Genomic DNA, 26,987 nt, shown 5'->3' on the forward strand with positions numbered 1-26,987 from the left:
TATCGCTTTCATAATTTGCACACCACTCCATCTACATTTTAGTACATCAGCTTAGTTGAGTTTATTAACCTCCTCTTTTTTTTTTTTTTTTTTTTTAACCTATTTTTTTTTTCTTGTAGTTTGTGTGTTCCCTGAACATCTCATTATCTCATTATATCTACCGTTAACTTGTGCTTGAGACGACGATAGAGGTACCAAAGAAGGTCGAGACCAAGGCGACACCACTGACCACACACTGACGTGGTATCACTAACATACGTCGCGAGTCAAAACGACCCAGTGTATTGAGTCTGGGCCTAATTATAAAGTTTCCATAATCGCCACTCCTCCTTTACCTGTCGACCATACATTACACTAAGGCAACGTAAGCTTCTGCAGGACGAGCAATTTATCTTACACACTCAAAATTGCAACACATTAACCTTCATTCCCAGTAAAGAAAAGTGCCGTTAACACTTTTTGTTTATTCGGCAGTTCTACAAAAGTAGGGCAAACAATTACTTGTACGCCAACAACATCACCGACAAGGAATGTTAAGGAACGCAATCAATTTATTTGCAGGATATGTCAGATGAACCACAGGTGATAAAGGAAGGCAGTGAATGAGAACTATTACAACAATCTGTACTGCTGGGAACAACACGATGTGGCTGCCATGCAACTGTTCATGAATCTTAATATCAGTAGGTGAGTGTCAGAGGTTCGTTATTAGGTGTATTATGATGAATTGTGATTTTATTATATCTGTAGATATCAATGTTTGCTGTGGTTTTTATTACTCTCTGAAGAACATTATGCTGTAGTAAGTATGATTTCTTTGGAATAATTTTTTTTCACTTATCTGTCTATCTATCTATCTGTCTATCTATACGAGCTTTGTTTGTCCCGGCTGTGAATCAGGATCATCTCTTTTACCTGCCAGTGTTATGTGTGGGTGTGAGGGGTTTTGACACGTGTATCTGGTTTATCATTATTGTCTGGTGTATTCACAGCACCGATGCTCGACAAATAAGGTGATGGTTGCTTGGAACGTAGCAGCACTTCTCAAATATAAGGCAGTCGTCGTCAGTCTTGCAGTTGAGGTGGTAGGGGTAGTTGTGCTGAGTCGTGTCGCACAGCAGATCGATCTCGGTCTGACTCAGCTCTGTGGCGGGGCACGTTCCTAAGTGAGTACCTGTAACAACCGAAAAAAGACTTACTAGTGAGAAGGAAAACTGAAAATATGGATGACGAAGGATGTTGGTGGTTATAAGGAGAGAAACAGAGTGTTAAAAAAAATGTAGCCAAGGAAAAGAGAGCAAGTCAGCACTGCCACAACAATGGACAAGTAGAAAGTGCAAAACTATGTACAGGGATACTATGTTGGCGTGGCGAACTAAGCAGTGGAGACATTCACCATGGGGTTCACAGGCGAATCATGCCCGTGATGTCAGCTTGAGGAATGTCGGGATCACCATTGCTGAAGACTGAAACCAATGGACAGTTGCTGAAGGCTGAAACCAATGGACATTGTGCCGATCACAACCCCTTGATTCTCTCTTAACCTGGCCAACATGACCTTCGCAGCCTCTGATAGGACCCATCGCAACCCAAGATACGGGATGATTCATCACTCTGAGGCCCCAGAATAACCTCAATATATTCGTTATTATCTACCGGATTTTAATGAGACCCGTTACTTTCAAACTTAGTCTATATCAGCCACATACTGTCTTTGAGAAACTCCCCAACATTTGCACTTAAAGAGACATTAGCCGGAAATGAAATACTGCTCCCTCTCCAACGCGGCAATGAGTGTTGTCAGTCAGCCAACAGCACTGATTCAGTGGTTATGCCATAGGCGTACGAGGCGAGGGTCTTGGGGGACTGCCGTCCCCCAGAACAAGGAAAATGTGTCTTATTTAGGGCAATAGCTGATTTTTCAGGGCAGATCCTTCTGATGGTTTGCTGGTACTTTTCAAAGGAATTATGGATAAAGTTTTAATGTTTGCATTATTAAGAAGGTATTCTCCTTAACCCTTTAACCGCGGGTATTGTTTTGGTCTGACTGTCCTCCCCCGCGGGGGTTTCAGCCAAATGTAAACAAACCTTTAAACCATAATAACTCTGCACAGAATAAAGCTAGAGAAAAAAATAAGGTACCATTAGAAAGTACTAACCTTCAGCTTTCCATTGATGTAGGTTTCATGACTTTGTTGACTTTCACAGGACGGGCAGAGCAGTTAGAAGTGAGGGGTGTGAAATAACTATTTTACGCCCCAAACACCAGTACCAAATGCCAACCACTCTCTCATAATAGTAATATAAACATATATGAACACTATACATACGATAAACACCCACTCTGTGTTCACTGAGGTAGGTAAAAGGCACTTCACTGCGGTTGCGCTCGCTCTTCACTGCGGCGTCACCCGCTCACTGACGTTTCAGGCGATCTTTTCATTATTTCTAACTTCTAATATTATTTTACATATAATCTGGGCAATATACATTATATTTACACTGCACTTATTACTATATTGCGTCACTGGCGCATCACAGAATTACACAAGTGCCGCAGAATTACACAAGTGCCGCAGATTCTCTTATTACAATATCACTTATTATACTGGCCAATATTTACATTTTTTTCTAGGCAAAATATCCCTTATTACTACATTATCCATTATACAATTATTGGCAAAGCACGTCACTGTCGCATCACTATATATCACTGTCACTTTCAGTATTTACTCAGAGAGTGGTACTCGGCAAAGCACGGAGTTACACATAGAGCGACTTGGCATTCCAGGCACTGGTGTGTGCTCATTTTTCTCGTCCGAGGCCTCCGTGTGGTGTTATGACATACTCTGCAGCGGCCCTGTGACAACCTGCCGCCTGCTGTAAGAGGCAATATCACAAGCTGGTGCCGGCTCATGTAATTGCGGCACTCAAGACGGTCAGGTTGTGTGTCAGAGTGTCGCCCCGAGATCAATGCCGTCACCTGACCAAATCGTGCAAGCAGCTGCTGCACGACAGTCTTGGAAAACTGTCTCAGTGATGGTTGCCTTATGCCCCCGACTTGTGTCTTGTAGAGAATGAAGGCGTTGAGCATGCACATATCGAGCATGTGCAGGCAAGCCTTCCTGTACCATCGGGTGTTTCTCCTGAGACAGTCGATTTTGCCAATCATCATATCAGACTTATCAACAAGTCTCATATTGACATTGTAATCAATGACGGCATCAGGCTTCATGATTGGCTCTCCCGTCCTGTAGCTGACCTTCCCAGTTCTCTGCAATTCCCCCTTGTGGATGGTGCTGATCATATTCACGACCTTCTTGTCATGCCACCTGATCGCCAGAAGCTTGTCTGACTTCTTCAGGTGCACATCTCCCTTGGATGATGATGATGCTTCAGGGAAACTTGGCCACTCTTTCCTATAGCTCCGTACAGTGCCAACAGTGCCAATGCCGTGTTCAGCCAGGTATTTGGAGAGTTTCGGTGCTGTGTAGTAATTGTCTGTGTACAGCACATGATTACCACCAAAATACCTCTCCATCAGCATTTTTACAACGGAGCCAGAGAAGCCAAGGGGGTCTTTCCTGTTCACGTCCATTGTACTAGCAGAGTAGATGACAAAATCCAGGATATACCCCGTCTCACAGTCACACAGCACAAAGAACTTTATCCCAAAGCGGTGGCGTTTGCTGGGGATGTACTGCATGAATTTGAGACGTCCTCTGAACAATACCAGGGATTCGTCTATGACGACTTTCTGCATAGGCCGGAAAATCGCATAAATCGATCCCAAATCCTGTTGAGAAAATCCCTCACTTTCCACAAAGGGTCAGTTTGGGACGGGTTTGCATTGTCAGCGAAGTGCAGGTATCCAAGCAGCTGTCGGAACCGATCCCGTGACATATACTTCCCGAATATTGGGATAGTAGTAATGTCATCCACGAGCCAGTACTCCTCCAACTCATGTCTCTTTATATGGGGCATCAGAAACATTAGTGCAAAAAACACATACAGCTCTCTGATTCCGATAGGCAACCACGACACTTGCTTTGGTGAGCCAATAGGTCCCAGCCCTTCTGCTGCACACTGAGCTGCATACCTATTGGTCTCATCGCTGACATGCTGCACGATTTCATTATCCATAAAGGCCAGGAAGTAGTTCACAAAGTCATCTCCTGCGTTGCATGGAAAGGCAGGCTGTATTCCAACATTTGTCATATCAAACGGCGGATTGTGTGGCTGAAAATCTGCACCGTCAGACCAAACAAATGCATCAACCTTCCCTGTGCGTGGTTCAGTGGAAGTGGCAGGTCGCATTGCACTCGTTTCCCCGTGAGAAGGAGCTGAGGTGGAGGCAATGGGTGAGGCAATGGGTGAGGCAGGAGGTGAGGCAGGAGGCGAGCGGGAGGGGGGTGAGTGCGGGGGCGGTGAGTGGGGGGGTGGCGAGGGTGAGAGAGCTGAGCCGGGGGCAGGCGGGGGGGTTTCTGACCTGGTGCGTGGTGAAACTTGACCCTTTCTTCCCCACTTATCACCTCGCTTATCACCTCGCTTATCGCCCAGCTTTGCCCTCCAACTGCCACGCATCCCCTTTGTTCTAGGCCGGCCTGCCCTGCCTGCACGGCCTGCACGGCCTGCCTTCCCTCGCTTTGCAGGCTCTGGGAATTCGTATTCCTCAGATGATGTAGACTGAGGAGAGGGCACAGCAGATGATGATGATGATGTGAGGGCAATAGGGCTAGGGGAACGGGAAATTGATGGGAAATGCTTACTAGGGCCTGGTGTGGGAGACGTAAGCCTGCGCTTCACTCCCTTCCCATGTGCAATACCAGTTTTGCCCATAGGCGCCTTCCCTTTCCCAGAGTAAGTTGGGGGTGGTGGGGGGGAAACAACACGATCACTTTCATCACTGTCACTATCAATGGAAAAGGGTTCACCACCAATCACTGCCAAATCGTCATTGCTTGCTGTGAGTGTGTCACTTTCACTGCCACAATCAAGAGTAGTGCTTACAGTTTTGTCCAGCTCATTTCTAATTTCAGGAGTGCTCAACCCCTTCTGCCTCGCCGTCAGCAGTTCCTTCACCGGTGTAGAGGTAGAAGGCACACTAGCACTAATCACTTTCGAGGAGGAAGCGAGCGACGATGAGTCGGGACGGAGCGCCATTCTCACGCACAGAGCTGGACAGATACTGACTGATGCGGGTCAGGGCAGGGGTGGGGGGGGCCCCCTCGAGGTTGGAGGAGGGAGGTGTGGGATGGCTGGCGTGAAAGAACTCGACAGCTACTCTTGCGTGAGACACTTTGCGCGCAGGAAAAACGCGCGGTGTTCAAAATATTCACGATCATTCCAGAATGACACCCGCGGTTTGGTCCAGTTTTGTCATTGTCATTCTGGAATGACACCTGCGGTTAAAGGGTTAATGTGTCAACTGATTTTTTTTTAAAGTTTGTTATGATACATATTAACTGCTCACTATTAGTTTTCATGTGAATACAAATCTGAACATGAGATACGAAGCACATTAATTGCTTCGACTTAATCATTTTTACTCCCTCTGCCCTCCTTCCCCTTCCCGTCAAATGCTTGACCTTACGTTTATGGGTTATGCCATACTTTATAAATGACTGTGAATGTCAAATTTTACTGATTTAACTCAAGATTTTTTCCTGGCTGCGGGGATATCATCAGGAAAAAATAATTTAAAAATAATCCTTACACATCACGTAAATATTATGAAGGGGAACGCAGCCATCCGTGTGGATCAGCTGCACCAAAAATTCCCTAGTCTGGAACACCCCTTTTATTAATGTTTCAGTGCTGTAAGAGATAGCTTTCAAACTTGGTGTAACAATGGACATACTGTAATGAAATTTCATTCAAATTGACTCATTAATAAGGAAAACATTTAAGACTTCTGGGGTCTCAGAGCAAAACATCACCCGTATAAGACAGGACACAATTCCCATGACTTATTTCGTCCCTTTACTGCCTGGATCAGCAAAACTCACTACAGCAAATCCTCGTATTTGGACGCATTTTACTTCGACGCCTCGTTTTTCGCGCAAGAAAAGTTTCCGAGTTGTCTCACAATTCGCGAAGTTCCCCACAATTCGATGATCCCAGCCAGCAGCCGACACTCAACAGACGATGCGTACCGATGCTCAGTCTAGGCACTGTCCTTTTTTCTATGCAACAATTTTCCATGATCTTTATACAGCAAGTCCAGTGGGGCAGTAGACACACGTGAGTTTGTTATTGTTTATGATTATAACGTACGATCTTCAGCCGTGTCGTGAATACACAGTAGGTCCAGCTGGGCAGTAGACACATGTGAGTTTATTTTTGTTTGTGATCGTAACGTACGATCTTCAGCTGTGTCGTGCTACTATTTCTTAACAAAGAATCGTTACATCCGGTAATACTATTTATTTTTGTTTTGATGGACAAATACCTGAAATGGATGTAAAATAAAACTTATCGATATTGAAAGAAGGAAAGAATAATAACCATCCCAATACAGAGATGGTAGACTCAGCCCACTAATTTTGGATTTTATTTGACTATATTACAGCCTCTCTTCCTTGTAGCAGTGAGTAAAATAATGTTGTTATAATTTCTCCCTTCCTTTTAGTGACAAAGAGGGCACATAAAATGACCGGGGTTTAGTTGACCTACTTCGATGTCGAAAATTAAATAATCTGGTGAAAAGTGGCAGCTTTTCCTTGGTTAGTGACATCGAGAATTAGCCCATCCACTCTCAACACATCTTCACTTGCCACCCAAGCCAGTCTTTACTTTATTTTTGGTAAGGATTTTTGGTGTTGCAGCTCTTCATAACAGTTTTAATGTCTTTTCAGACACTTGTTTATTGTGTTATGCTGTTTTAGCAGTAGCAAACACTCTTCTGGGTAGGGCCCATTTGGTATTATAGTACTTTCTGATAGGGTAGGTACGTATCCTACCGGAACGCTCTTCTATTTTTCCCATTGATTCTTAACTTCACATTTCGACGTTTCACAGTTCGCGAGGTTTTGGCGGAACATCCAAGCAGCGAAAAACAAGGATTTACTATACTTTAGAAATATAAAGTTTTCAACTTCATAACTCCTTGTATTCTATAGCATGCCCATTGATCCGCCATCTTCACCCAGAGTAAAGGCAAGCCTACTAAGGATTTCAGGGGCAGTGTCCAACTTTTTTTTTTTTAAATAACGTCTCAACAAAGCGTCGGACAAGGATTTAACTTTGGCAGTGCATGTTTGAGACCCCGACCTAATTTGTAAAATTATGCTTTTGTACCAAATGTGTATGATTAAGGCATTTATAAGAGTAAATGTTGGGTAAACTTAGCTAAAATCGTCAGAGGCATGTAGCGAGGCTAGCTTCGGTCACGATACAAGCCCCGCCCACAATTCGGAACGTGACGTCGGTGTGACGTAGTAGTAATCACCGACGCAAGTGGCAGTTCTGTCTTTATGTAAGCTGCTTCAGATTCATTGCCTCAGGGTTACTCATATTTCTGAGCTGCAGCTGATTTTTAGAGTGACTGTACATCCCTCCAGACTCCCTATTAGTACATAGTATATGCATCACCCTCTTACACATATTGTGACGTCAATATGACTTATTCACTTCTGAAGAGTAGTAATCACTGCCTGAGCCGGCACCGCTGGGCGAACAGATGTGGCAGCCGTCGACAGGCGAGACGTTACCAAACCGAAACTTCAGCGATGGCGAGCATCTCTTATTGTCCTAGAGGTTGCAAGACTGCTTTTGTGCTGCGGTTTTTCGCGGTATACAACCGCGAAAGGGTCCGCATGAGGAATTTGATAAGTTTGAACAGGTAATTTGAAAACAAAAATTGATAAAAAATAAAATAATATGGAGAAATTCATTTGTTGACTGCCAAGGGGTGGTGAACCAGACTACTATAATGAAATATGTTCACCATTCACAGATCGAAATGTAATTGTTCTGCATGATACTGTGCTTTCCATGCCATAACAAGCACAATTATTACCTTGTACTTGTCAAAGGACCTGTCACCTCAAAAGATGATGATAAAAACCTCTTTGCCTTACCACTGTGAATTAGTCTTACTTGGCAAGGCTGTGCTTACAGAATGAAATGCATTTCTGTAATACATATACGAGTATATATATAATATATATATATATATATATATATATATATATAATATATATATATATATATATATATATATATATATATATATATATATATATATATATATATATATATATATGTATATACTGTATATATATTTGCGTAAATTTTCATCATCATGCGGCAAATGTTACATACATATTGGCCTTTCTCTACACAGACCTCACGAGCGTGTTGCGCACGTTGTTGGTATGACGCGACGGCGGTGAGGAAGGTCGTGGATCGCGGAACCACGCTTTAGCCTAAGACACCGGCAGCACTTCCAGCACCGCCTGTCTTTGATAATTTTACTGTGGGCACCATTCGCCGCTTCATCCACGCCAAGTTCGCTGCCAAAAGAGTGTTTTCGGTTGGCAACCTGACGCAGGAATTGAAGACGGCTGGCATCATCCCAGATGTAACCTCGGAGACGTCGGTGTGGCGGCTCCTGCACGACATGGGATTCCGCTACAAGACATCACAGAGGAAGGTGTATGTTAGGAAAGAATCCCTGGACGTCGTGTGCCGCCGGATCGCCGCTCTCCGGGCTCTGCGGCACCACCGGGAAGAAGGGAGGCAGGTGGTGTACGTTGATGAAACATGGTTTACCACCAGGATGAATCACAGCAGGGAATGGGTGGACACAACTCAGGATAAAAGCAGCGATATGTACAGTCGTCAGGTACCGCCTGGTGAAGGTGAATGTTTCGTGGTGGTCGCAGCTGGCAAGGCCAATGGCTTCGTTGAGGGTTCGTTCCTCTGCTACACAGCCAAGAACACCAGCGGCGACTACCACGGAGAGATGACAGGCGAGCTCTTCATCCGATGGCTGACGTCGCAACTCCTGCCATCGCTTACCGAGCCGTCGGTCCTGGTGATGGACAACGCACCTTACCACAGCCAACTGACTGAGAATAGTCGCTGTCCCACCACAGCAACCAAGAAAGATGACCTAATCACCTGGTTGGAGCAACACAGGCTCCCCATCCCACCTGCCGCCACACGACCTGAGCTGCTGCTCGTCTGCCAGCAGAACCGACCAACGCCCCAGTACAAGGTGGACAACATCATACGTGAGTGGGGCCATGAGGTTGTCCGCCTTCCACCCGCTCACCCAGAGCTCAATGCCATCGAGCAGGTGTGGGGTTGCATGAAGCGACACGTACGCTCCTCCCTGCAACGCTTCACCAGGGTCGACCTGCAGGCCAGACTGGCTGAAGCCAGACTGTGTGCCACCCAAGAGGTGTGGGCAGCTGCTGTCCGACGATCTCGAGACTTCGAGGTCGGATACTGGACATCAGACAATATCCACGACTCTGTGGGACCCATCATCATTGACCTTGCCAGCGATGACGAAGACATAGAAGACCTCAGCCTGGATAGTGATGATGAATAAAGGTTGTGCTGAGCATGTTATTTACATCATTGTATACCTTTGATGTCTCCACCTCTTATCGCAGACTACTATAATGCATGTCTCTGTCACTGATTTATAACCTGGGGTTTGGGTGATTTCCAGCCAGGAACTCAAGCCGCATTAGGAATTTAATATATTTCCTTTTAAATCATGCCAATCAATCACATTAAAAATGCTACTTTTCAGTTTTATTTTATTATTAAAAAATATATTTTTTTAAAGATGATAGTGGGCGTTCACAGTGAACAAGTTTAATAAACCACTGCTCTATGTTACATGCACCGAGCATGTAGCAATGGCCGTATTGTCCACGTAAATGATAAGTAATTTCCTCCAAGTAAACCTTTTTTTCGCAAACATTCTTCTCATATAAGGACCATACTGAATGTATAGTAGGGGTGAAATATTACTTCGGTGTGTGTGTGTGTGTGCGTGAGAGAGAGAGAGAGAGAGAGAGAGAGAGAGAGAGAGAGAGAGAGAGAGAGAGAGAGAGAGAGAGAGAGAGAGAGAGAGAGAGAGTACAGGTATCAGATTCCGGAACTTGAAGCCATGATACGTAAATAATCTCTCTCACGTCACGTTCCGAATTGTGGGCGGGGCTTGTATCGTGACTGAAGCTAGCCTCGCTACATGCCTCTGACGATTTTAGCTAAGTTTACCCTACATTTACTCTTATAAATGCCTTAATCATACACATTTGGTACAAAAGCATAATTTTACAAATTAGGTCGGGGTCTCAAACATGCACTGCCAAAGTTAAATCCTTGTCCGACGCTTTGTTGAGATGTTATTTAAAAAAAAAAGTTGGACACTGCCCCTGAAATCCTTAGTAGTTGCACTCCTGAAGCAGGTGCGCCTGCAAGACTCTATTATGGAGCTAACAGAACTATTCTACCACATTTCCGCAAGGAAAATTCACATGAAGCATCTGCCTCCACTAACTGGGTGTGAAAGAAAACGACAGGTCCCTGTCCTGATTCTGAGCATCACCATCACTTACTACACCTAGTAGCAAGGACATCCTTGTTCTCCACTCTCTCTCAAGGGTGACGACGCTGCCCTACTGTACATGAGGATCCAGATATATTAACTGGAGTTTAGTTACAATCAGGAAGTCACCCCTGACCAGTATAAGCTGTGAAATAGTACAATTCCCTGTTCCCGGCCTGGTTTCTAATCTGTAAATCAACAGATTTTATACTCCCATTCCACTATGGTAAAAAATTTCATTGTTTTTAGTAATATATACCCGTTATCGTTGCCCCCCCCCCCACTTTATTTTTTTGGCTCCAGTGATTTACATACACAGTTGCCTATAACTGAGGTCTGTCCTTGATGTACAAGTTACAATTCCTCCCCCCCTCCCTTCAAATGTCAATGGTGTCAGTGTGGCAGAGTTACCCGAGTTCTGTCAGTTGGCATCTGCTCACCAAACGACTTCCCCTCTGTCACCGTTGCCCTGTTCGCCGCTGTCCACTCCATCCATCAGCAGCTTCTCTTATCCTACTTTTTTTATTGTTGGCAAAGCGAGTACTACTAACGTTCTTCGAGTGGTTAGTACTGCTATAAATGAAACAGCCAGCGAGGATTTGAAAGCTGGTGCGGGCAGCTGGTGCCACTCAACTCAGGTGTCCATCCATCCTTTTTTGGGGGTTGGTACCAGGAGGTATAATGACTATAGAGGAGGCAAGTGTGGTAATTGAAATGATGCAATGTAATGTGAATTTTTCTATGCGAAGAAGAAGGAACCACAGACCAGGAGCCCGCAAACCGTTCCTTCAAAGAAAAAAAATAAAAACAATACAAAAGTGAGCCAAATTCAAGATCTGTTCATTTCGAGATGCCTGGACACACTGCATTTGAAAGACTGGAGATCATAGGAAGAAGGAAATACAGACAGAGGGAGACAGTTCCAGAGTTGACCCATTGCATAAATGAAGGACTGGGAGTAACGGTTAACTCTTGCATTAGAGTTGGACAGAAGAGGGATGAGAATTTGTTGCTAGACGGGTGCTACACGCCCGTCGTAGAGGTGGAGGGATGCAAGCAGACAGTTCAGAAGAGCAGTGACCATGGAAGTAGCGAAAGAAAAGAAATAGAGGCAACAGTGCAGTGAAGAGACAAAGGTTGAAGGAAGCCAGTAAGAGGAGGGGAGTTAATGAGACGAAAGGCTTTGACTCTGCCCTGTTGAGAAGAGCTGTATGTGGGGAGCCTTCCCACACATGAGAGTTGCACTCAACACAGGGACGAATAAAACCCATGTACAAAGTCAACTGTGCAGGGGTAAAGAAGGTACGGAGTCGGCTTAGCACACCTAATCTCTTGGAAGCTGATTTTACAGGAGATGTAATATGATCTTTCCAAGACAAATCCCGAGTGAATGAAACCCGAAGCATGTTCAAGGATGATGCAGGCTTGAGCTGGATATTATTAAACATTAGTGGGTACTCCTGTGGGAGATTCTGTCGGGTGGATAGGTGTAAAAACTGAGTCTTTGATGCATTAAAAACAACAAGATTATTTTTACCCCAGTCAGAGATACGAACCAAGTCAGACATTAGGTGTGCCATAGCCTCATCCCTTGTTTGCTGAAGTAACTGCTGGGATGGACGTTGGAGGAACCGAATGGAAAGGTGAAGGGTGGTATCATCAACGTACGAGTGGATAGGGTTAGATGTACAGCTTAGAAATCATTGACGAATAAAAGGAAGAGAGTTGGTGATAGAACAGAGCCCTGAGGAACACCACTGTTGATAGATCTAGGAGAGGAACGATGGCCGTCTACAACAGCGGCTATAGAACGACCAGAAAGGAAGCTGTAGATGAAGGCACGGACAGAAGGATAGAAAACGTAAGAGGGCAGTTTGGAAATTAAAGATTTATGCCAGACTAGATCGAAAGCCTTTTAGATGTCAAGTGCGATGGCAAAGCTTTCGCCAAAGTCCCGAAAGGAGGATGACCAGGAGTCTGAAAGGTAGGTGAGAAGATCGCCAGTGGAGCGTCCCTGACGGAACCCATACTGACGATCAGAAAGGAGGTTGTGATAGGAAAGATGCTTTATTTTTTTGTTTTGTTAAGAATAGGCTCGAAAACTTTTGAGACACAGGATGTTAAAGCAAGTGGACGCTAGTTAGAGGGTTGGGAATGGTCACCCTTCTTTGGGACTGGCTGAATGAGAGCAAACTTCCAACAAGAAGGAAATGTACAAGCTGAAAGACAAAGGCGAAAGAGTATACCTAGGTAGGGTGTAAGCACAGAAGCACAGTTCTTGAGGACAATAGGAGGGACTCCATCAGGCCCATATGTCTTGTTAGTACTGAGGCCAGTGATGGCAGAAAATACATCAGCTGAAGAAATTTTAATGTCAGCCATGAGGAAGTCAGAGGGAGGATGCGATGGAGGAACAGCACCGGAATCGTCTAAGGTGGAATTGGAGGAGAAAGTCTGAGCGAAGAGATCTGCTTTATCAGTAGAAGAAATAGCTACAGAGCCATCAGAATAGAAAAGAGGAGGGAAGGATGATGAGGTAAAGTTGCTAGAAAGGTTTTTCGCAAGGTGCCAGAAGGAGCGGGAAGAATTCGAGTTGGAGAGCTGAGAGCATTTGGTACGGATGATATTAGTTTTAGCAGAGCGAAGAACAGACTTAGCACGATTCCGGGCAGAAATATAAACAAGATGCGATTCAGGGGTGGGTTGGCTTTGGTACCTTTTATAGGTATAGACAGGGATCTTACATATCAGGATAGTGGGTGAGTAACCAGCAACAGGGTCAAAGGCCAAAATTACGACAGGCAGCGCTGTTAAGTGCCTCATGGAATTTGCCTCCACCTTTCGCTTTTCTTTTTACTTTTCTGATCTTTTCTTTTCACTCTAAACATTTTCCCTTATATACAAGTCTGCTATAATTCACACATTTGTATTCCAACCTCTTTCCTTGCCTTTCATTTTTTTTTTTTTTCCAAGCGTCTGTTCGGCTAACTGTCCGCAGGCGAAAGGTCTGATCGGCGAACAGTCCATCAGTAAACTGTCCGCCCGTCGGCGAAATGTATAGCAACCGGAAGTGGTGAATGTGAATGCCTTCTGATATTTAGGCAGTGTGATGAGTAGGGCACAAGTATTGACGGTGAAGTGTATTATAAGGTATCTTATGGAAGAATGGTTCCTGGTTCACTGAGAGCAGTGATAAGAAATGGGGAAACGAGTATGGAAGTAAAAAAAGTGTCGCTGCATGACAGTAGGCTACCTGTACTGTGATTCTCACTTTAACGTATAGAAACGAAGCTTGGATGCTCTTGGAAGGCACGAGTAAAAAAAGGAAAACAGTTGAAATGAGTCATCTGAAACGAGCATGTGGAGTTAGGTGACGACAGACAGAAATGAAAAAGCGGCAGCATTATTATGTTGCTGTGGATATGTTAGAAAGCATTGGAAGAATCTTGAGGTGGTTTGGCCATGTGAAGAAAATGGAATGAGAAGCTGACTAGGATTGTTTATGCGAGGTATGGAAGGGGGGGGGGGAGACCGACGATGAGATGCGGTGGTGTAGTATATGAGAGAGGAGTGTAAGAGAAAGGGCAGGCTGATAACGGTGGACATGGTGACATGTAGGTGATTCGTTTGTAGCCACCCCTCCCGGGATTAAAAAGATATAGATACACTGTATTTGAAATACTGGAAAAATATCTAGATTGTGTGTTGCGACTGAGGTCGATATTGTTTATATTGCCACCCCGGCCTCACGCGACCTGGACCGATCGGGTAAAATTACGGCAACACAACACCATTGTTAGGCCTTTTGGTGTCATTCACTGTGCATCTGGCCCTGCATGACCCGCCACCTGTGATACTCTTGCTTCGCCTTCCACACATCGCTCTGTTGCTCTCTGGCAGAAAACAACACAACCTATCCCAGCCTTCTCACCGCTTCACTTTCATTCATTCACACGGCACCTCACAGCACGAGGTGATGACGCCAGCTCGTCACGGAGTTCTTATAATTATCTTCTATATCTGTGGTGACCAGAGGTCCCGATTTTTCAACAAAAGTCCCGCATTTTGATAGCGTCCTGATCACAGAGCTCTAAAATATGGAGGGGTTATCTCCACAGCGAGCATGTGACTTTGGCCGCCATATTGAAACACCCGGACTCGTCACCACCACTGGCAATGCAACTGGAACACTGTTCTTGGCTAGTTGTCTCTGTTTCGCTGTTGCTTCTATGTATACATAACACAAAAATATATATAGATTATGATTTTTTTCCTGCCTAGCTCCACGAATTATATGATACATTTAGCCAAGGGTGTGAATAAAACAACGTCGTAGTTTGCTGCAGTGGAGAATATACTTCTTTGTTTGCTTGTTGTTTCTCATTATGACCGCTTTAACCTAATGTTTGTTTAATTATGATAGTAAAAATTAAATTGAAGTCGATGGAAAGAGCACATATGAAAATAATGTATATTTTGCCATCATATACTATTATAAGCACATTATAAGCAATAAAAATTTTTCATTATCTATTAGCTGTTAACAGCACTAAAACATCCCTTCCTATACATAAACATACATCCATAATTATTTCTTACTGGTTTTTAAATACATACAACCTGGCCAGCTGCTCTTACTTAGTACCAACAGCTTCCTCTGGGATAGATTTCTTAGTGTGATGTACCCTTACTGTTGCACTGCGATACCAGTTTCATTAATTTGTGAACATGGCTGTCCTCAATGGAGGTGTCAAACATATGGGTGTGTCTTTTGCAAAATTTGAAGCATTTCTCAGTTTCATGACAGATTTTAACTACACTCTCCCTTGCATAGAAGCAGGGTCGGATTACCAGGTATAGGTAAAATGGGGCACTGCCTACCAGGCCACGGCCTGTCACAGGCCATCCAGACTTCCAGAGCGGAATAAATATACGCTTTGGGCGTCCATATAAGGGTCATCACCCATCAGGCCATCAAAAAAGGCCATTATAGGTCATGCCAAAATTTCACTGGAAATAACGGAAAAATGAGATCTATATATTGCAGGCCAACCGTCTGCATTCCCTACCAGGCCACGGCAGGGTTAATCTGGCCCTTCATAGACGAGGCCTGCCCTGTCTCTCTTGCCAATAGAAGTGCTCAAACAATTATAGCTTTTACACAAGTGCTCGTGGAGGGCCCCTCGCACTTGCTCCTGCGGAGGGCTCTCACGTTTATGTGCTGTTCTAATGTAACGTTGTCACTTGGATTTTTTACAACTAACCAATTGATCGTGTTATTTTTGCAGCTTCGGCAATGGAACCCAAGTTGTCCGAACGCAAGTCCGAAGTACACACACAGACACATGGCTATTGCTACAGTTTATTTTAGTTCTACCTCTGGGCAAAAAATTCTACGGAGATCCTATGCTGGGCTCCTGGAGCAGCGTTTTTTGGTCAAAATATGATCACCCATTAATTATAGTAAAAGTTTTTCAATCGAGATGGGACCAAGTTTTTTTACATCAGCAATTTTTTTTACGATTTTTGTGCCAATTTTGGTGCAATTTGAATGTGTAGTTTTGGCTGTCCAAAATACACACACACACACACACACACACACACACACACACACACACACACGGCTACTGTTATAGTATAGTAGACAAGTGCTTGTGGGCCCTTTGGGTCCCTTGCACTTGCTCCTGCGGAGGGCTTTCGCACTGCGCGCTTGCTTTCTCGTGCTTCACACTCATTTCCTCGTGCTTCTCACTCGTTTCCTCGCGCTTCGCACGCATGTTGCGATCATTTCAGGTAATCTGAGTCACGTTTATGTGCTGTTCTAATCTAATGTTGTCACTATCAGCCGTCAAGGCGACATCGAAGGGCCCATGATGGTCCGTTTATGTGCTGTTATAGTCTAACGTTGTCACTTGGATTTTTTGCAGCTAACCAATTGATCGTACTGTTTGCAGCTTCTGGAATGGAACCCAAGTTGTCCAAACGCAAGTCCGATACACACACAGACACACAGCTACTGCTAAAGTATATTTTAGTTGTACCTATGGGCAAAAAATTCTGCAGAGATCCTATGCCGGGCACCGGGAGCAGCGTTTCTTGGTCAAAATGTGATCGCTCATTAAATATAGTATAAGTTTTTCAATCGTGATGGGACCAAGTTTTTTTTTCACATCAGCGAATTTTTTGCGATTTTTGTGCCAATTTTGGTGCAATTTGAATGTGTAGTTTCGGCCGCCCAAAATACACACACACACACACACACACACACACACACACACACACACACACACGGCTAGTGCTATAGTATATTAGATGCTGATACCAGTGCTACTTGAGAAGGAAGAATCTTTTTCTCTGCCATTAAACATAACCAATAATCTTATGACAGCAAGGTGTATTTCTTACCTGTGAAATGTAGTGCCATCTCTCTTCAACGAATTCCTGTGCCGACTTTTGCATTCGTTGGCTGCGCAGTGGACCATGTCACTATATTTTCTGGGTTCATCGGCTGATTTCAAAAGGCGCGGGCATCAGGCGAGGTGCATCAACATGGCTGCCACTACATCACCGCCGCCCTGGCGGCGGGCACACAAACTACGTGGCGATAATTATCGGGAAGCCACTTCACATTATAGAGCTCCGGTCCCGATATGTCCTCAGAATTTGTCCCGAAATGTCCCACGTCACTAGCGAACGAATAAACGTTCAGTACTATAAAAACATAGAAAGTCAAGCATTTCATGGTGCATTATTCTGATTGGTTTAGATCGGATGTGTAGGAACGGTTCCTGGACGCACACCGATCATGCCATAGTCATGACAGCTTCCCAAGCCAGTCTGCCCTGGCTCCCCGCTACTCGCCGGCGCAGCGTTGGTCAAGCCAATGTATAGAGAGTTAAGGAGGAAGTTTCACCGTCCCGCGCCAGCGCAGGTGAGAGAGAGAGAGAGAGAGAGAGAGAGAGAGAGAGAGAGAGAGAGAGAGAGAGAGAGAGAGAATGGGGAGCCTAACAAATGAAAGTGAAAATATGATATCTATGCGGAGGAAGAGAAAAAAGAAGGGGGGGGGGGGTCGAAGAGGGAGAGAAAGACAAACAGAGAGAGAAGGGATGCCAAATTTGTTGGAAATTAGCTTTTACATAATTATTAGATAAAGTATCTTAATATCGACCTGTATAAAATAGTAGCAAAATGATCACACATTTCTTTGATAAGATCAGTAATTTTCCCTAGTATAATTTTACTTCTTAGGTAAATTGCCCAACAAGAGGTAAAACCAAAGCATTACAAGTATGAGCGAACCATAGCAGAGTACAAATTAGGATATGACATAGTTGAGCGACATCATGATGGTGAGGGTAGAGGACTACTGACATATGTTAAGAAAGGGACGAAATTCACCGCTGTGGAACTTAGTACAAATTGCTTTGAATATTGTTGTACTCGCACAGAGGTAATGCTTAGCAGTGGTGCCTTAGCTACAGAAGCCCCAATAGTGGTAAAAATAATGCTGTGCAGAGTGCCTGCGACTGGATGCCAATTGATGTAGAAACAGTTGTTAACATATTCATATTTCTATTTGTATACAGTTAAAGACTTGAAGGACTTATGCGATTTTTTGGAAGCTGAGTATAAATAACTACTGAAGTACAGTAAAACAAGATGGCACTAATGCCTACTATCGAGAGAATTCTTAGAATGTTTCCTGGCTTAAAGTCATATTTTCTAAGCTAAAGCATATGCCCTGTGGTTCTAAAGATTTTTTTTTTTTTTTTTTTTTTTTTACCTCTGTGCTGAATTCTGGCTTAACTTTGTGCACCGCCACTTTCCATCACGTCATAGCAAGTATTGAGGGGGAAGAGACAGCAGCAGTGAAAGTTATGATGGCAGTTAATAATTTGAAGCAGAATCTGGATTCCAAGAAAGACAGTGTATTTTTTCCTCATTCAGTAAGGGTTTTAGCATGCAAACTTGAAGATGGACTGATTGACTCATCTGAACTGAAGAAAACAGCTACACGTGCATTCCGTACTTTGACTAGTGGACAGGTCACACAAGACGTTGCTCATGTACAGTGGGCCTCATTAAAGCAAACATCAAAATTGCAAGACGTTGAAAAAACAATGGATTTTGCTGGAGAAAAGAAATTCTGTGACTAACAGTCTGATACTAAGTTATCTGACGAGTTTTGCTATGTCGAGAATTATATTACTGAGGAAAAAGTATGTTACGTATAGACCAGTGCTGGGCAGAAATGTTCACTCACTTTAAAGACAGAGGTATTCCTTACCAGCACATGTTAAAATTAATTCATTCTATGTCTTTTTGGAACAAATTCATCTACCGAACGTGTTTTCTCCCAGGTGAAGAAACAATGGACATTTGAAAAATCACAACTAAGAGTCCCAACCCTCAAAGCTTTACTAGTCACGAAAGTTAACTTCATGCACACCTGTCTGGAATTCTACAGTAAACTAAGATCAGCTCCAGAAATGCTAAAGCAAATATTATCCGGTGAAAAGTACGAACATTAAAAGAAAAGAACGCAAACTGTTTTGTGATGAGCTAAATAGGCTACTGTTCGTGTACGTTGTAGGCTGTGTCTGTATAATCGGTGTGTGTGTGTGTGTGTGTGTGTGTGTGTGTGTGTGTGTGTGTGTGTGTGTGTGTGTGTGTGTGTGGATTAGAGTTCTTTCAGTATACATGGTAGGCCTATGTGTCCCGGTTTTAGTTTCAGGAAATATGGTTACTTCAAATCCCATTCCACCCTAAGGCACTATATACAGTGCCCTCTAATGAGGGCAAAACATTTCCATATTGGCTGCCTTACACTTGTTTCATATACCTTGCCTCTTACTTAGCTGACACCAGTACTGGCAAAATGAGGATTAGAGTGGGTAATTGTTTTTTCTGTCGGGTATCCTTTCTCAATTAAGAAGCTGCTGAGGTAATACTCGTATACATTATTATTTACCTAACTGTTGGACTCTCAGCCTGTCCCTTCACGAGAGACAGACTTAAAGCTGCTTTAAAATGATCAGACCTACTGTAACTAAACTTAATCTAGACTCTAACATAATCTAGGGTAAGCTAATCTAATCTTAAGTAGCCAAACTTAGTCGGCCTATGTACAGTCGCGAGCAGATGAAATGGAGACACCAGCACACACACCTCTGGGTCGCTTCTACCCGACTATAGTTACTAGGTGTGGGGGGGAGGGGAGTGAGAGAGGAAGAAGGGAGGGGGGGAGGGAATGGAGGGGCTGGTGGAGGGAGAAAGGGCAGGGGAGGGTACGAGAGGCGTAACCATGGCTGTCCAGGTTTTACTTTATCTTAAGGATGTAGGATTGACTTTGGCCGAGCTTAATTAATCATGATGTCATACATATCACTGATAAGGTAATGGATTTGTAACTTTAAGTTGTTTTCCATTTAAGCGAGAGAGCAATATATTGTATTACACATGAAGATATGGCTAGCTTCGCAGCTCAACTGTGGCTTCATAAGAATCAAGGCAAGAGCTAAATCGTTAACCTAAAGTTTCACAATGACTACGCCGAGTTGAAGAGGGACAGGGAGTGAGAGTGGAAGAAAGGAGATGGTAGGCTGGGGAGGGAGGGGGGGAGGGGGAGAGCTTTTGGTGAGTGGAAGGGGAGGGAGAAACAGTCTTGGCTGTCTGAGAATGAAGGTGGTTGCCAGGCATCACATTTTGATATTGACGAGTTTGTTAGTCATTATTCCCATTCTGGCAACATTCCTGGTGTGTGTGTGTGTGTGTGTGTGTGTGTGTGTGTGTGTGTGTGTGTGTGTGTGTGTGTGTGTATAAAGGGAACTGCGGTTCACATGAATGGAACCCTCACTTCACCAGAAATGAGCTTATATTCTGCAAGAGGGTTTGTCTCACTCCGTTCCTCACAATTTTCTTTTATCATAAAAAACATGAATACCTGTGGTTCTCGTATTTTATATTATTAATAATTATTGCTAAAACACATTAAGCACTGAAAATAGCCCATTCATTAAAGAAATTGTAATCATTACAGTTGTAATATCGAACAAATACTGACGTATGATGACTTAACTAAAAATCAATACATAGCTTTGTAAATGTGAAATCCATCTAATTCGGTTTCATATGCTTTTGATCCCTAGCATTCCCAAGATAAAAAATGTGTATAATCATGGCTAGAGTCTGATGACATATAGCAAGACATATTTATGCTGACATCCTGAATGACGAGCACAATCAACCTATTAAAATGTTCATCCATTAATTGTTGGGCACCAGAACCATCACAGACAAGTGTTAACCCGACGTGCACATATTTTCTTCACCTTTGGCTTATGACTACATTACTATTCTCCTCATTCCCCAATATTTTCAACCACACCGCTCAAACAGGTGTTACCCCCTCCCTCTTGAACCCCTTCCAGTTTCACCTCTCACCAATGAACCCCTCGAATGGAACTCGCACCTGGGGAGAGATACTTTTGAGACAGAAAAGCCTATTATAATTTGGCAATCGTCTCTCCATCGTGAGCAGCAGCCTTGTGTGATACCCATAGTGCTGATGAACTCCTCTTCATCTCGGTTTGGCCAATATGAACCATTAGGTTAACGCTTTGGCTGTTGTATAGAATCTTATGAAGCCACAGTTCAGCTGCAAAGGTGCCAACTTCATCTATGACACAACAAACTACTCTCTCGCTTCAAGTGAAAACAGTTTTAAATTAAAACCCATTATCAGTGATGTGATTGACATCATGATTAATTAAGCTTTCCCAAAATCAAACATTAATCCATAATAAAGATAAAGTAAGACCTTGACAGCCATGGTTATTGCCGCCCCTCCTCTCCTCCCTTCCCTTCCCTTCCCTCTCTTGATCTTTCTCCCACCACCAGCCCCTCCATACACCCCCCTCCCTCTCTAATTTCCTGTAACTCTTCGGGTAGAAGCGACCCAGAGGTGTGTGTGCTGGTGTCTCCATTTCATCTGCTCGCGACTGTACCTAATCACTTTAACCCTAATCCAAGCCACATTATCTAAATTAACTTTACCTAATCTGGTGTACCCTAACCAAATGGAACTTGATCTGCTCGTAGTAAATCTTAACCCCAAAGATATCTACCTTTTGAGTCGCAGCAGAAGTACTGGCCGAACTTGCCCGGTACAGGACAGTAATCATTGCAAGATGGCTGCACTGGTGCTGGGAAAGTACAGCCTGGGGGTGCGTTGGACTGAGGAGCACCAGCCACTAGCCCCACAACTGCCACCACCACCACCACCACACCGGACACCAATATCTTCATTATCTGCAGGAAAGGTTACGCGCTGGAAAACTGGCTTGGTAGGCTTGTTTAATTCAGTGTCAGTATCATCCCAGCTGTATTATGCAAGTCCACCGAATTGTCAGTAGAGTCATCAATTAAATATCACCATCAAATGCCACAGATATGTTTATCGACTGCTCTGTACTTGTAGATGTAGCCTACTTATCAAACTTATATCTATCTCATTAATAATTGGTGGAATCTGCTTTTACATATTGTGAGTAACTTTACTGATCCTTTTATACGTGTGTAGTTATTCTATTAGTCACTGAATCTTATTCGTGGTTAGCTCTTTGAGTAATAAAAGGTATGAAGTAGCCTACAACTTACCTGACTGGAAAATGACCGACCACTGGGACTGTGGACTGTGGGCTGCGTCTCGTATATATATAGAGAGATCGGCTGAACTTCCGCTGCCAAATGTAGGATAATCTCTGTAGCCTGCCGCGGTCATGGGAGAATTATTGATTTTTGTACAGTTCACGGTAAATATAAGTGTAAGTTTAAACAAATTTCTGATAAACTTTGGACAGGGCGATGATAACACATGCTAATACTTTATTCACCGATTTTAGTAAATATGAAAAATGTGACTTTTCCCATTATACTGCCGCGAGGTATCGACGTCACAGCCAGCAGGGGAAGCCCCGGGATCAGGTAAGAAAGGATGAGTAGGGGGGGGGGGTATGGAGTGGGAAGAGTACAATAACATAACACCAGATAACTAAGGGAGATTACCGTATTCGGGGATGTGATGAAGTTAAGATAACACACTGCATATGATCACCAGGGCGTAATGTGAGACATTTTTATGGAATAATACCGGTGTATCAGTTTGACATTTTGTCTAATGAACTCAATAGTATTGTTCAGGTAATAGCCTACTGTCAGGGTTAAGCAGATCCATAAGTTTTATAATCAGGGGGTTGTCGTGCCCATTTTCTTGTCGCCAGTGTTCGTATTCATACTGTTCAGAAAAATGCTGCGTTTTAAATTTTCATACCCATATTGATAGCTGTGCCCTACCATCCACCTCTCTCCCAGCTTTGTTCCATTACATTCTCTCTATCCAGCGTCACATTTTTTCCCCTTCATTATATAATTTGTATGAGAAATATTTGATTTACACCTTACCGTTCTACCTATGACACCCATTATCACATTTTTTCCTACCCTCACATCTCAACACCCACCAACAATTCAGCCCATCCTGCCCACCCGTCTCTGCCCAATCCATCCATATTTGCTTCTTTTCTTCTTGATTTTGCATATAACTTTACCATCCAAACTACAGTTCTACTACACCCTTCATCACTGCCATCACAGTCTGTCCCATCCACGCCCTTTTCTTTCTTTCTTTCTTTTTTTTTTTTTTTTATTTTAATCTCCCTCTTCAGGTTTGAAGGAGATATCTTTGATCGAAATTTTATCCATCAGCCGTTCATAGTGACCGTCTCCACCTGTCCCACTGCCCACCATACTGATTATTTCTTCCTTTTTAATCCAGTATATATATATATATATATATATATATATATATATATATATATATATATATATATATATATATATATATATATATATATATGAGAAGCACACATTACACGTGTGTGCATATGTGGGAAGTTTTTAACGCTTCAGCCCGAAATCGAACCCCAGACCTCTAGACAGAAGTCAGGCACTGTTACCACTACACCGTGTCACGATAATAGCTAAGCCACCTGAATTCAACAACGAACCAGGTAAATCCTTTATGGAAGGATATATCTCAGTCCCAACGCATATGATGATACATATTTCAGACACATCAGGATTTTGGCTTAACCCCATGCAATTCGGCAAGGGACAGCAGTTTTAATCTATCCCAACCAGAACACAAGCGTCTTCCATTTTATATGTTGGAGAAATACACTTTACACGTGTGTACATATGTGAAAAGCTTTTAACACTCTAGCCGGGAATCGACCCCAAGACCTGTAGACTGAAGTCAGGAACTGTTATGTTGAATTCAGGTGGCTTAGCTTTTTTATCACGCCATGGTCTAGTGGTAACAGTGCCTGACTTCTGTCTAGAAGTCTCGGGTTCGATTTCCCGCCTAGAGCGTTAAAAACTTTTCATATATATATATATATATATATATATATATATATATATATGGAGCCTCTGTGATACAGTGGTAAAGTGTGCGTTTTCGCACACTGGAGAGCGAGGGTTTCCACCCTGCCAGGGTAATAAACTTTGGAAGCTTTCTCCCGGCCATGTACTGCTTTGGCGGACACTAGGGGTGCTGTGATTGAACCAGTGTCGCATACTGTAAAGTATGTTTGCACCCAGTCGGCTTGCGCGGGCCGATTACACTTGGTTCACAGACTACACACACATCCAAAGGAACTCCAGCACTACAATTACACTTACAAGCACTTCTCACCCTACATACAGTCTCTACCAGACAGCCTAAGCCACATGGTAGAGATACATTGGCTGTATCGTCCCTACTTCGGTCGGGATAGGCTGGTCCTGCAGTGGATACTTAAACGGCTCATGATGATGATGATGATATATATATATATATATATATATATATATATATATATATATAAATATAAATATATATATATATATGTGTGTGTGTGTGTGCGAGTGTGTGTGTGTGTGTGTGTGTGTGTGGGTGTGTGTGTGTGTGTGTGTGTTTGTGTTTGTAGACAGACAGACAAATGACTAGATAATGTATCTGTGTCTCATTTTCCACCCTTTAAGTTATAAGGTCGAGAGTCTAAGTTAAGGCTGGCCTGTCTCCAGAAAACACCCAGCTGTCTCTTGGCACTTCGACCCTACTTGTAGCATACGACCATCACCCTGACTGACATACGTTGATTTTTTTTTTTTTTTTTTTTTAGTTTCCACTGAAACAGCTAAAATCGTTCCCTGGTTCATATGTTTGACAGGACGTGACCTAAATGAATCTGACTGACCCAAAGTGACATGAAGATATCTAATGCGAATGAGATGTAGGAAAATCAGACTGATTTTGGCTGTCGTAAATATGACAGTTGGCCTGATTTACTTCCTTAATGGATATAAAGTTCCCAACTAAACTTTATGGACGTGACTGGTTTTGAACTGACAGAACTAGTCGTTATTTGTTCTGCCCATTATCTGGTCATATCTGAAACAAGTCAAAAGAATCAAAATGGACAAAGACTGATGCGTGTAGTGCTGAATGGATAAGAATCGTACTGAATCTGCTGTACCTGTAATTGCCTGAAAGAACTGAAGTGACTTAACTGGACCTGAAGCAGCCTGAATGGAGCTCCACTAGCCTGAATGAGCATGAATTGGCCTGATCTGGTATGACCATACTGAAATGACATGCATATAAAGCATGAATGGACCTGAAGGGTCCTGAAAGGACCTGATGTAGCCAACGCCTGTACCTAAAAAGATCTGAACTAGCCTGACTGGACCTGAGTAGTACCTGATTTGGCCTAGCAAGGGCTAACATAACCTGAATGAGCCTAAGTTGATCTGACTGGATCTTACCAAACATAAAAGGGCCTTGAATGACCTGACAGAAATGGAACTCACACGAAGTACCGTTTTGCCGTGCCTGCATCCCCACACTTCCTCACACACACGCCAACAAGTCAAGCGCCTTTGCTTACCTTTTAGAATGATCCAGTGTGGTTACACGGCCACCACCACATCGTGCTGATTGTTCCAAAGCAAGGGTATAGATCTGACTCCTCCCAGCTGACTAACTAGAATCGATATACCAGTAACCTGAAGAAGGCGGCCTTTCCTCATCTCATGGGGACTCCCCCTCTCCTCTCCTTCCCCTAGCAATTACTAGTCACTCTCTACCTCCAGAAGCACCTCCCCCTCCATTCCCACCTTCTACAGTAGCATTCCCTTACCCACTTACCCTACCCACTGTACCTACTTCTCTTTTCCAAGAGATATTTCTCTCTCTGCAGGAGTCGACGTAGACGAAGGCAGCCCTGAAAAAGTGACGAAGGTGAACTGAGGACTTAGCCTCGTGGAGGACAGGCGTCATAGGAGGTGCATCCATTAATAAACCAAAATGATGGTGCCAAATGCTCCCATGACGAGGCCTATCTCACCTGCTGTAACTGGGCTAACGTGGCGGCAATGGAGCCCCAAGGAATATGCCATTAAGGGGGCCAGGTTTTCAGAAACGACGGCCATCGTAATCAGCTGGTTTTTGCCTGACGGAATTGGATCACTCTCATATCCTGAATACAAAGTCTTGGTTGCACGAAATTCGAAGAACCTTAGTTATAAGTATCTGTGATTACTGGTCTGATCACACCTCATCAAAAGCGACGCCGAAAGGGATGGAAAGGTAGGTTGGAAGAGATGGCGAGGAGTTGCATGCACCAGAAGTGACCTGAACTAACTACTAGATTACTTTCCGTTACTTAGGTCACACAAGAAAATAGCGCCTATTTCGACTGATTCAGACGGATATGGCAGACTAGAGTACTCCGGCACGCGGTCAACTGATGTCCTTGCTGATGATACATATATACCATGGATTAAAATGTATCCGTCATAAAAAAAAGATTGACACTAGAAACGCAAGAGAGGGAGTGAATGAAGGGTTGGCCTTGTTAACATAACACCGGGGATGGAAAACCCCTCCAGCTCCACAGCGGCAATCCCGTGCGTCACCACCGTACACACCTCAGTGCTGCACGTGGCTGACCTTATATAGTTTACAGCACAGCATCAGTTTATACCTTTGGAAAGTCACTAGGCTATAAAGTTAGTATTATTAACCGTATCTATCCATCCATCTATCTGTCTGTCTGTCTGTCTGTCTGTCTCTCTCTCTCTTTCTCTCTCTCTCTCTCTCTCTCTCTCTCTCTCTCTCTCTGTATATGTGCACCAGCGCGAGTGTGTGTAACAGAACTGGAAAGTCCGATTTTTTCAAAGAAGTTCTAAGAAATCAGAAAGTATTCCCACTGTGTCAGACACAAGACATATGACGACGTAGCCTATAACTATCATTACCTGAATCAAGGTTATCTGAAGTAACAAAGCCTGCATGGCAGGCAAACACCAT

General features: G+C 43.6%; 1 protein-coding gene across 1 annotated transcript; it reads right to left on the reverse strand.

Moving 5' to 3' along the window:
• Positions 1–461: 461 nt before the first annotated feature.
• On the reverse strand, positions 462–26,987 carry LOC145415013 (uncharacterized). The gene is made up of 5 exons (XM_080284430.1): positions 26,936–26,987; positions 25,979–26,127; positions 22,232–22,342; positions 21,700–21,883; positions 462–1,174 (listed from the first exon to the last, which is right to left on the reverse strand). The coding sequence occupies exons 1-5, from the start codon at positions 26,985–26,987 to the stop codon at positions 987–989; spliced, it is 684 nt and encodes a 227-aa protein (XP_080140556.1). The 3' UTR covers positions 462–986.

Source organism: Coenobita brevimanus, chromosome 101 (genome assembly GCF_032717465.1).
Source record: "Coenobita brevimanus isolate Jiangsu-jjx chromosome 101, ASM3271746v2, whole genome shotgun sequence".
Lineage (NCBI taxonomy): Eukaryota > Metazoa > Arthropoda > Malacostraca > Decapoda > Coenobitidae > Coenobita > Coenobita brevimanus.

Coding starts and splice junctions, on each gene's coding strand:
- LOC145415013 (XM_080284430.1), bottom strand. CDS start 26,987: ATGGTGTTTGCCTGCCATGCAGGCTTTGTTACTTCAGATAACCTTGAT. Junction 21,884..22,231: donor GTCGGTCATTTTCCAGTCAG/GTAAGTTGTAGG, acceptor CCTTTCCTGCAG/ATAATGAAGATATTGGTGTC. Junction 1,175..21,699: donor CTTCTGCTGCGACTCAAAAG/GTAGATATCTTT, acceptor CGGTTGTTACAG/GTACTCACTTAGGAACGTGC.